The 12606-nt window shown below is 45.5% G+C and overlaps 1 protein-coding gene across 2 annotated transcripts in view; it reads left to right on the top strand.

Moving 5' to 3' along the window:
- COMMD5 (COMM domain containing 5) overlaps positions 1-12606 on the top strand; it is a 375299-nt gene that overhangs the window by 85121 nt on the left and 277572 nt on the right. For both annotated transcript variants that reach the window (XM_069612722.1, XM_069612721.1), the window contains exon 2: positions 1371-1531. In XM_069612722.1, the coding sequence (XP_069468823.1) occupies positions 1371-1531 (161 nt within the window). The remainder of the gene's footprint in view (positions 1-1370; positions 1532-12606) is intronic.

The following is a 12606-nucleotide window of genomic DNA, read 5'->3' as shown; positions in this document are numbered from 1 at the left end:
AGGTGTTGAAAAAGCCACGTTTTCAGAGGTCTGCGAAAAAGAATTGTGGGGGCGTTCAGAGCAGATTGTGGAAATAGCGTTCCAGACGGTGGGTACATGAAAAGAGAAGTATTTTTTGCCGGTCCTCTTTGCGGACTAGTTGCGATCCGGTCAGTCGATTTTCTGCACGAGGAGCATGTGCCAGCAGATATATGGATCTTAGCTGCAGGGTATGCTGGTGCCGTACTGCGGACTGCTTTGTAGAGGATGCATGCAGCCTCGAACACTATCCTGGCGTGGAGAGGAAGCGCACTCGTTCTAAGACTTGCTGCAGTGTGGTGGACTACTTTTAGGGGAGCCAAGCGAGCGGCTGGTAGCCATGTCAGGAGGGCATTTTCCCCCCATACATGTTTGAGACCATAGGGGCCTGCACTACTGTCAGGAAGTCCTGCAACGGTATGAAGGGTTTGAGTTTGCAACGGGTGGACATGTGTGCCTTCTTCACTATGTGTTACTAAAAGGACAGACTGCTGTCAATGGTGAAGCCTCAGTACTTTGCTGAATCAGTCTCAGAATCCAACTCTCTCACCCACCAACATGATGAAATAAACTGCAATCAAGCTTGAGCCCTGTACACGTGTAAAAGTGTTTCATCACACACAGACTTAACTGGTGATCCTGCACACGAATTTTGGTTCTGACATCCTAAATAATCAACTGATTCAAATTGATTGTACAATCATGAAATATATTTTGATGTTTGTTTGATCTGTATTTAATTTTTGTGGCACAAATGATGTATAAGTGTTTTCTACCTTTTTTCTCTGTTTTTCTATGCAAGTATTAGCATTTGTATGTGTAACCCTGGTGGATTCAGGAATTGTCAACTAAAACATTTTCATTTTTCTATTTATAGATCTATAACAAAGATATATATTTTTTCACATTATGAATGATTAATGTAAGCATGGTGAAGGACTTTTCAGTCAAGGAGTCTAGTTAATAAATTGTTTGTATATTGATTTTAGCTCATGTGCTGGGATCCTACCATGTATTTCGTTTAACTGTGGTGATCGGCAGCCAAGAAAGTCAGTGGCCCCTTATCTGGAAGTGGCATCAGTGATCGGATGATGGATTTCACGTGTACTTCTTTTGCTATTTCTTAAATGTAGTTTGTAATGCTGCTGTGATCAAAAGTATAGAACCTCAAGCATATTCAAAGTCTCGTTCCTGATGTAAAACCTGGTTGATCTGTTCAAAAGTGCGAAGGTCGAGTCTGATCTCTTTTCACCTCAGCACTGTCGTGCAAAATGGGTTTTATTTGTACATGCAATAAAGATATCTAATGCACAATCCTGCCATCTTGTTTTTCTTTTTTTTTTGCTTTACAGCTGTTGTTGGTGCACTAGAGGGCAAGGACTGCAAGGAATCTGTGAAAAATATTTGTGAAAACGGGTGTCTGTCAGAGGAACAACTCAGTTACATCATTGCGGGCTTGTACACTCTTCTGAAGGAAGCCCTCCGACTTCCTATCTCGACTCTGAAACCGGATGTAAGTAATCTGTGTAATCTTGTAAATGGTGTGTTCCCCGTTCGGGCTAATTTCCTCGCAGGCCCATTTGCTCGAAGGCCATTTTTTTGCAATTTAACACATGTCCTTGCAAATATATGTGGGGTGGATGGGTTTAGTTCTTTAATTATGGTGGTGGGTACGTGGGTGGGCTGTTAACATTTCTTTTTTTTTTAAATTGCGACCAAATGTACCTTTAGCAAATGTTCACGAACAAACATCATAGTACCGTGTGTCCCATCACATTCCGCATGTCTGTCCTCATTTGAGACAGGCCATTATTCGACTATGGTGTAGAGCATTGCCACTTGACCTCTTCTAGAGTCGGTCAAGTTGAGCTACCTGGCTTTCGTTCAGATCCTTTATTGACATATGTTGATATTTAGAGTAGAGCTGGGGTCTGCCACCTTTGGCTGTCCAGATGTTTGAGACCACATCTCCCATCAGTGCCGCTAGCAAATTCGATGTTGAGGAATCCTGGGAGTCGTCATCCAAAACGACTCTGGAGAACCACAGATTGCACACCTCTGGAGTAGAGCCTCTGAACCCATTGGGGGCGGCGTGCCGCCATCACAAGTTGCATAAAGCTATCATTCGCGCAATCAAAACCCTACCACCATATTCAACGTAACAATGCGTCTTTTACTATGCTTGAAGGACTACATGCAGAGAATCGTGCAAGTACAAAAATATATCTTCTATATATCTTTTTTAGAGTTCAAATGGATTTTTACAACCTAAAACATACTTCTATTATGAATATGAATTACTATTTTAGTCCCATCAAAAATATTTTACTGCAACCTTCAAAAAGAAATGTGGAGTACAATACTCGCCCATTAAAATCTTGTCTGGAGTTCTGGCCATAAGGCTTTAATGATTCAGATGTAGGGGAATTATCGTGCAGATGTTCAGTCATTTAGTCAAGTTATAAACTGGTGAAGATTTTCTTGTTAGCCTAAATTAAATTTAGTGGCATTTCCATTGGCACAAACTTGTTTCTATAAATGTTCACCATAACACTTCATGAATAATATGAGAGCTACTAGACCTGCCCTGCATGTATCATTTATTCTGTGCTGTTTTTATATCCGTATAATGGTACATGCTGACCAAACCTCAATGTTTGCATACTTCTACGTTTAACTTAATTTCTAACTCGTATTCTTTTTTTATTGTAGCCAAATCTTAATTTAGGACATATCTTACTGTTCACGCTTCCCTCTACTGAACTCCCACAGAAGTAGTGGCATGGTAACACCACAGATTGCACTTTGAATGTCCCACACAGTAACCCTGCTGATTACACCCTCAATATGTATTGTGCATGTATCAGTATGTGCATACTTGTTGTACGTCATGATGTGTATAACTGGGTATGTGTAGTTCGGTGAGCAGCTGTTGACCACCCTGTTCGTTGTCATCAGTGAAGCAGGCTGCAAAATTCATGCTTGCAAGTCATCCAATTTCGAGTACATTTTCTGTCTTGGCTGGTGTATTTCAGGTTTCACAGTGGAAAATAAATCCCAGCAAGCTGTTTCCAGAATATTCTAAACTTTATCTTTTATATTTGGCAGTCGGCAGAGACCGATTTTCGGTGTGCTTTTTCTTGGTCATTACACCGTGCATTGGTGCAAAGCGAGCATTTGATGTCCAGAGATGGGCCCCCTTAATCTAGTTATAACCTATAGCCTTTTGTAACCATTTTTGCTATAACTCAACAGCATTAGCATTGAGATATTTCCATCACCTCCCTGATGAGCATCCGGGTGACCACACCGCCCCTCTAATCAAAAGGAAGCTGACTTCCCTGCAGTGGGGAAGCCCGGTCTGCAAAGGGCGGTGTGTGCAACGCGAAGTGTCTGCAAGGCCTGGAGTCTAAAGCGTGGAGCTGCTGCTATCCCATCCTGGCGTTGTGAACTCCTCTCGGCTAATCGGCTGTTGCTGATACTGCGCTTCGGTTACAGAGCCTTTCGGGGCCGACGGAAGTATTGCTCCTTTTGCACTGTTTGCCGAAACTTTTAATCTGACCGTGTTATTTTTATAGGAAGTCCAAAAACATTTGTTTTGGGATTGGTCATTAGAACAAAGTGAATTGTGAAAATACTTTACTTTCCACGGTTCATGACTCGCGACCAACGGTTCAATAGATCACCTGATTTTTTTGAATAACTGCCAATTAATATCGCATCAGTCGCACACAGACCGCTACATGGTCATGGGTGACTGGGAGGAGACTAGGGATGCCTCTTGAGCGCGCCTCGCCCGGCCCAGGGCTGAACGAACGAGAGAAGCGGTTGTCCTAGCCTCAGGGGGGGGGGGGAGCAAATGATCAAGCAACCAAGCCTAAAATAGTAAGCTCTAATTGTGCTGGGACTGACAGTAATGAGAATGGTATAGGCTCATGTGAAACCCAGGTGAGGGCTAGAAATGGCGAGTCGTTCCCAAGCATACCAGAAAAAAAGAAATTGGACCTCCTTCCCCCATTTGTTAGGTTATATGTATTTATACAGCGCACATACGCCCAAGGGCTCCTTGGCGCTAGACAGTCGAGATGAGGAAGTGATTGAGCTGAGTAGAACCTAAAAAAGGAGGGTCTTCAAGCACCGCCGAAAAGCCAGATGGTTAGTAGTAGCTCAGAGAGCCCAGGGCAGCTGATTCCACGCCCTTGCGGCTACCACGGAAAAGGCACGGCCACCAATCCGTGACCGCCGAACAAGAGGTACTGATAGCAAGAGGGCAGTCTGAGAACGAAGGGGACGAGAAGAACCATAATGGACACATTTTTCCTGAAGGTACTCAGCTCCTGACTTGTAAAAGGCTTGATGTACCAGACACATTGATTTAAACAACAATTCTGTTTCTCAATCGGAAGCCAGTGCAACTGTCTCAACAGCGGTGACATATGTGCTCGTGGAGGGGAGCACAAGTTTGCTTTGGCCGCCGCATTCTGGAGCAACTGGATGCGATTTACCAGATGACGTGGTTGGCCATAGTACAGTGAATTGCAATAATCGGCTGTACTAAGAACAAGTGCATCTACCACATGGGCATGAATATTACAGGGAATAAAAGAGAACCTTCCTCAGGGTGCGCAACTTGAAATGTCCAGATTTGCAGACTGCACCAACCTGCTCTGCCATAGAGAGGGTAGTTGAGAACTTCATCCCCAAATTTCTCATCGAAAGGGATGGAAGAGGGAACGGGCCAAGGGAAACGGGCCAAACCTCAGGAGTCCAAAAGGAGAGTGGACTAGTCGTACCTACCACAAGAACCTCAGTCTTTCTGCCATTGAGTTTTAGCGAGTTATCAGCCATCCAGGGCGCCCATATCCCAGAGACGGCTTTTAAGCCGGGAGGCCGTTTCAGGGCGAAAGAGAGAGATCAAGGCGAACCATGATCTGCGTATTGTCTGCGTAAGAATAGAAGCAGAAACCATGTGACAGAATAAGAAGCAGAAGTGGGCGAATGTAAATGGTAAACAAGATTGAGGGCAGGGCGGATCCCTGTGGGACTCTGCAAAATAGAGGGATAGATTGTCAGCAGAAAGGAGGCAAAAAAACAGATTGAGACCGATCTGCAAGAAAGGCGGCGAACCAGCTTAGTACTTGGCCTCCCAGGCCGGCGTTCGACAAATGTGAGATCAGAGTGGCATGATCCACAGTGTCGAACGCCGCTGACAGGTCCAGCAGGAGAAGCGCTCCCACCCCACCCTGATCAACTAGGTGGTTCCTCTCCCTGGCTGAAAACTGGACTGAAATGTATCGAAAAACCTAGACGTTTACAAAAAGGAAGACCGAAGGGGAGAGACGAGAGCTTCCAGAAAGTTAGCAAGCACGCCAGCATCTAAGGGAGGGCTTCTTCAAAAGAGGTAGCACACGGGCATGCTTCAATGTGCTGGGAATAGACCCCTCTTGAAATTACGGATTCACTGCAGTAGTAATATGTGAAATCAGGTCTCTAGAGATATCTTTAAGCTTGGACAGTGGGCTGACATCCACAGGCAAGGCTAATTTAAGGCTATGAATGGCTGTGGATATATCCTGCTCGGAAAAGACAGGGAAGGATAGCCATGAGGCGTTGGGGGCTGGCAATTCATAGGATACCTGGACAGTGGCACTCCCAACAAGAGTTTTCTGATATCCTTAAGGATAGATTACATTTTAGAATGAAAAAAGGAGAGAATCACAGAGTTTGTGAAGGTTCAATAGAGGTACCAGCTTCCGTAGGTGTAGAAAGAGATTGGACTAACTCAAATAGTGCTTTGGGCCTATTAACAGCACATTCAACTTTATATTTTTTTTGCAGCCAAAATTGCCTTTTGATATGTTGACAAGGCGAGACGAAAGGCAGCTCTGTCAGCGGTTATATAGGCTGCACAGCATTTCCTTTCAGCCTGCCGGCAGCCGAGTTTTAAGACTCGGAGTTCTGCCGAAAACCATGGTTCGGACACATGAGTTCTTTCCTTACAGAGCCTAGCAGGTGCCAGTAAATCGGCCACAGTCAGGAAGGAATCATCCAGGGCACCTAAAGTGCAAGGACTGTGATGTACAAAATGTGAAGGAAGCAGGGCTGACAGCGCAGAAGTTTCCACATTGCGCCAATTCCGTTTGCGACTAGCCAATTTGGAGAGTCGCAGAGCTGAGCCTGGCAGAGAAATGGAAAAGGAGATCAAAAGATAATCAGACTATAAAAATAGAGGAAACAGTGATAAGCGACCCGTGGCCGCAGATAAAATCCAGTCTATTGCCTAGCTGATGGGTGGGTTCATGAACCAGTTGATGGAGCCCAAGATCCATCATCAGTTAAAATGCTTGCTATCTGACTAGTGTTGGTTGAGTTGACGGGAAGATGAAAGTCACCTACCACCCAAAGATTCGGATGGTTGATCTGGAGTGCAGATTGAAGTTGATTTAAGAACTAGGCAGGAGTGGGGGAAGAATTATGTGTTCTCAGCTAGCGGGCCTGGAGCCGATAAAGTAAACTCCGGCTCCGCTACAGTTGACATGGTGTAAATATATAATGACTGTAAAGATGTTGGTTTTGGCTCACTTTGCAACATGAAAACTCACACTGCCTAGATCGGCCCCCACCCGCTGGGAGGGTGTTGTGGGTGAGGGCATCAGGGAACCATGTGTGCATAATAGGGGCCGCCGATCCTCCTCAGTTTTGCAGCATTGGCATTGGAGGTGGAAAGGCCTGAAATGGCGATGGTGGAGAGGTGGGGCTGAGAAAAATGTAACCATTAAGAAATCTATGGTATGTGACAAAGAGCCATCTCAGAAGGGCAATGCTAGAAAAGTTAAACGGTGTAGGCCCGAATTAAACTAAGTAATACATTGGGCCAATCATCCCAACAATACTTATTCTACCCCTCAAACAAACAATAGTTGTGTTGGAGCTCAGACCGAATTACGATATTACCATCAGCCAGCTAATACAAAATAATGACATTGTGGGAGAATTAACGCTACCCTTACTATTGGACTCTGCAGAGAAAGCAAACATTCATGATTTGCTGACTAGGATCCCGGAGAGGATAGTAGCCATTAAGGAGACAATGGCACTAGTGATTTAGTGAATGCGAAGGAAAACGCAGCTAATGAGTGTAGATTTAGCCATCAAGATATGGATCCAGTAGAGCGTGGTGATGCTGGGAGAAAACTGGGGACGGGGGTTCATGGCGGTGTCACGAATGGGTGATAGGGAGTGGTTAATCGGGGACCCGGCAGGGCACCCTTCAAATAGGGCTAAGGGCCAAGGCTGACAAATGCCCTCATTACATGAAGAGGGTCATTTCCGGCCGCTTTCCCTATGATAATATCCAGTGGAATCACCTCTACAATGATGTTCATACATCTGTTGTCAGATATCCAGTCAGTAGCAAACTGCACCAACGAGGTACCTGCCCCCCACTCAGGCCTGAATTTATTTTCCCTAGGCAGGATAAACATTTCAAGTTCTTCCCCTGGAATTTCTGATAGTGCAGGAAAAAACAGTGGCCCCTCAGTCTATATGACTGATGTCCCCTGTTGGCCCCTGGAAGCCTATGAAGATGCAGAAGCCTTAAAGTGCTTACATTGGTTCAGGGTGACCAAGGGTCGTTTATCGATCATTGGAAGCATTATTAATTGCATTGGGGGGGCTCCCATTCAAACTCCAGTGAAGATTTCATAGATGTCCATTTAAGATCATGGAACTTGGTTGAAGGAATTCTGAGTATTGACCTCCGCGTGCTCCCGCCTAAGACCACAGAAATGTTTTGACTCCACTTTAAGCAAAATCGGCAGATACGGTTGGGACTGGCACATGCAGGATTTATGAGGAACAATGGGACGGGCAGGGGGGAGTGCGAATAGACCTGTAGAAAGTGGTATAATGATGACCCCTGGTGACCTGGATCAGGTTGACTGACTGAAGGGGCAAGGGAATGATTAAATGGGTTTTCTCTCACAAAATATCCTTTCCTGGGACATAGCAGGTTTTAGTGGAGTAATACCTGACCCGGCCTGGTGTTGCACATCCAGGAAAATGGGCACTAGACCCTATCGTGTCTCATGTTTTCTTTTTTTTATTTATTTTTGTTAATTTTCAAAACCAACTGCTCATTACATACGCCTCCACAGGGTGTTAACCACACAACAATAACATGTATCCCCTAAACTACAACCCCCCCCCCCAAACAATCCCTATCCGCCTGTGCCACTCGTCAATCATCGTTTAGACACACTGCTGCACCTCTTCACTCGATTCTCCAATAATTTCCTGTCTATTGTTACATCAAAATAAGGTTACTGTGGGCACAATCCATCGCTGTATACCCATCTCAGAGTCTGTATTCTGGTCTGACATTGCCTTCTCCCACACACCCGTTGAGTTTCTACCAGCCTCTCTAGATCCTCCATCATCTCTGTATGTGCGGTTCTCTGGGATCCTTCCACTGCATAGCTATGTTGCGTTTGGCCGTGATGTACATCAAATCCTTTAATTTATTCAACAGTTTATCCTTGTCACTTCTCCTGAAGTTCCCCAGCATGCAAGCCTCAGGAGTCAGGATGTATAATTTCACCCCTCCCTTGGTCGTTACCTGTACCACTTTGTTACAGAACCCCTGCACTACCAGGCATCCCCAGAACATATGTATAAGTCTGGCGTTCTCTTCTCTACATTTGGGACAACCTTGTATCCCTGCCCCTTTAAATGTAGCAATAACCGCCGGTGTGAGATAGGCTCTTTGTGTAATATATAACTGTATCAATTGTAGTCTAGCATTCCTAGAGACCTTCTTGTGGTACTGCATAATTCTCTTCCATTCGCCATCCTCTATGAGCCTGCCTAGGTCTCCTTCTCATTTCTCTTTGCACCTCAGGTCCGCACTTGAGGCCCCACCTAGCAGCACCTTGTATATCCGTGAAATAACATCTCTATGTCCACATTCTCAATGGTCACCTCCACCCATTACGGCCACCTTCTCTTAACTATTCCCAATATTGTATTGTACAACAGGAACTGTCCTTGGTGTATCCCCGTAGCTTCCTGTAGCTCCTCGAATGTCATCATTCCCTCTTCGTTTCGCAGATCTCCCAACGTGGCAATCCCACACCCTTTCCATCTCGTCCTCACCATTGCCCTTCCTCCTGGCCTACCCTCTAATGTAGCTGCGATAGGGGCCTGTGATGACACCGGGTCATGTGATCCCATACTTGCACAGGTTCGTTTCCAAATCCCTACACCGAACTCCACCAGGTAGGGGCATTGTCCCAATTCCTTTGCAGGGATCCAAAGTAGATCCCGCAGGTATCTGTGTAAATGCCAGCTGCAGCAGCGTTGTTTCTGTTGTGGGATCGTCGGCCATCCACTGCATCACATGCTGCAGTTGGCTCGCCAAAAAGTATATATCGAAACTAGGAATTCTCAGGCCACCCAAGTCATAAGGTCTCTGCAATATAGCTAAGGTTTCTCTATTCCTTCCCTCCTGCCACAGGAAGCACCTGCAAAGTTTCAACAGGTCCTGAAAGAACCTTTTAGGAATATTGTACGGGATATTCACGAAACAATGCATGAGTCGCGTTTCGGCCACCATTTTCAGCAGCGCAGCCCTGCTCATCACTGAGAGGAAGCCTACTCCAGAACTCCATAGATCCCACCAACCCGCTCATGACTCTCACAGTATTACGTTCATGTTCCCTCTCGGGGTCATGATGTATGTTTATTCCCAGGTATCTAAAGGAGTTTCTGCTCCAAGGTAGGGGCAGTACAGGTAGTTGTTCTTCTGCCACGTGGGCCAATGCAGCCAGGGGAAACTAACACGACTTGCCCTTATTAATCTGTCCATAAACCGAAGTTCTCCAACACTTCTAGGATATAAGGTAGATGCGCCTCTGGATCTCTAAGGTACAACGCCCTATCGTCTGCGTACATAGACACTACATGCTTGACCCCATCCACATCGATCCCTACATCCCCATATTCCTGCCGCAGGTATGCCGCTATTGGTTCCGCTGCTATGATATACAACATTGGTGACAGCGGGCAACCTTGTCTAGTTCTCTGTATAGTTGCCATTTCTCTGAATATGGCTCAGTATAGACCAATTGTACCCATCTCATATATTGCGGCCCAATCCCATTGAACTGAGTCGAATGCTTTAGTAGAGTCCAAGGACACCACTGCGCATTCTGACTTGTACTGTTCGGAGCTATACATCACACGGATGGGTGTATGGAGCGGATGGGTGTATGGAGCGGATGGGTGTATGGAGCGGATGGGTGTATGGAGCGGATGGGTGTATGGAGCGGATGGGTGCAGGGAACGGATGGGTATATGGAGCGGTTGGGTATATGCTGCCAGCAGCCAGCAGATCCGTGTATGGAGAGGTTAGGTGTATGCTGCCAGCATATCGGTGTATGGAGTGGTGAGTGTATGAAGCCGAGGGAAGTATGGAGCGAATAGGCGTATGGAACGGATGAATATATGAAGTGGATACTTATTCAGAGTAAATGAAGGTATGCAGCCAGCAGATTGGTGTATGGAGAGGTTGAGTGTATGAAGCCGAGGGAAGTATGGAGCGAATAGGCGTATGGAACGGATGAATATATGATGTGGATGTATATTCAGAGTAAATGAAGGTATAGGACAGGTGAGTGTAGAGATTAATATATAGAACAAGATATTACTGCTGGATGCGTGAGAACGTTTGAAAGTGCATATAACTCATATCACACAACCATGCTTACTCTCTCCTTTACATCACCACTCAACTAGAACACAGAGATACTATGACACCATTCAGTATAACTGTTCTCATACCAACATCCACCACTCACCCCACATCATTCTTTGTTGACACTGCTGGTTATACACCCCCCAGCCAGGCGTTCTCCTCTGGCCTAACGCAGCCCCAGCCGTTCTGGATAAAACCTGCCTGAACGAACACATTCTCCTGACCTCTCATCCACCACACCTACCGCTAAGAAGCAGCTACTACACGGTTATCGCACGAGCTGCACACATACCCGGTGCTCACATGCACCTTTTTGACTCTCTCTACTGATCTGAACTTCGGTTCCCAAGGGCGTTCAACCTACCAGCGCTTTCAGACCATACCAATGGTGTATAAGGCGCTATATAAATGCAAAATAACATAACATAACATGCAACATTCGTCGATAACTTCATAGAAGCCATCACCAATTTAGCCATCACACGAACACCTAATCATCCTGGGGGACTTCAACATCTGGTTTGAAGACAGCCACGCCAACTCCCAAAACTCACTAATTGAACAACTCGGCACCATGAAACTACGACAACTCGTCAAAGGAGCAACGCACTCTGCAGGACACACCCTAGATGCAATTTTCACCAAAGAAAAACTCATCACAGCACCTCCGATACAAATACTATGGAGCGACCATCTCATCATTCCATTCGTGATCACTTTGCCTACCCAAGCCTACATCAAACATCCGAAACTCACAACCACCACCAAAAGAAACTGGAAACACGTCAAAGAAAGCAACCTATTCGAACAACTGGAATTAACGAAACCCTCAACTACAGAACTGGAACTAGCCGACCTAGACGGAAAAGCAGAGATACTGCACAAATGGATCACAGATACAATAGACAAGATCGCCTCAGAAAAACCGTTCACCCCATCAAAGAAAAGAGCAATGGCAAAATGGTTCACCCCACTATTAAACTACATGAAAAAGGAAAACAGAGATGGAATTGGAATGGAGGAAAGAATACAACCCAGGGAAAAAAACACTGTACCAGAAACAAATCCGTGCATAGAAGAAGGAAATTCAAAAGGCAAAGAAAAGACATTACGATGACAGAATCAACAATGCCACCAACACACAAATGTTTAGCATCATTGAAGAAATGAGAAACCCACAAGGCTGCGACAACACCCCAACCGCCTCAGAAAAACTATGCAACGACATGGCAGATCACTTAATAAAAAATCAACGACATCCGTCGAGCCATACAAAAGCGACCAACCAACCACAACATACAACCCAACGAACCCAACTCGGAACCTCAACACAAACTCCGAAGCTTTCTTGAAATATCAGCAGAGGCATTCGCAATGCTGGTTAAACGAAGCAAGAAAGCGGGATCACCCATAGACCCATGTCCCCCAGACCTCTACAAATCAATCCTTGCGCAAGGATCACCAGCAGAACACTACAGAAACCTTCTAAATCTATCACTATCAACAGGGACTGTACCGAAAATCTTCAAATCAGCATACATCAAGCCACTATTAAAAAAAAAATAAAAAAAACAAGTGGTGACGTAGATGACCTTTCCAACTACAGGCCGATCTCTAACATCCCCTACCCAGCGAAACTTCTAGAAACCTATGTATATAAACTAACCCGGGAACACGTAGAAAAACACCACCTGCTGGACCAAGCTCAAATCAGTTTCAGACCAGCAAGAGGAACGGAAACAGCACTACTATCCACCTGGGACGACCTAAACACTAACGCAGACTCAAACACTACCTCGGCCCTTATTCTGCTCGACCTGTCTGCAGCCTTTGAC

The sequence above is a fragment of the Ambystoma mexicanum genome, chromosome 5p (genome assembly GCF_040938575.1).
Source record: "Ambystoma mexicanum isolate Mex_15411 chromosome 5p, UKY_AmexF1_1, whole genome shotgun sequence".
Classification (NCBI taxonomy): Eukaryota; Metazoa; Chordata; class Amphibia; order Caudata; family Ambystomatidae; genus Ambystoma; species Ambystoma mexicanum.
Note: the sequence above shows the minus strand (reverse complement) of the source record. Positions and strands in the feature narration are given on the sequence as shown.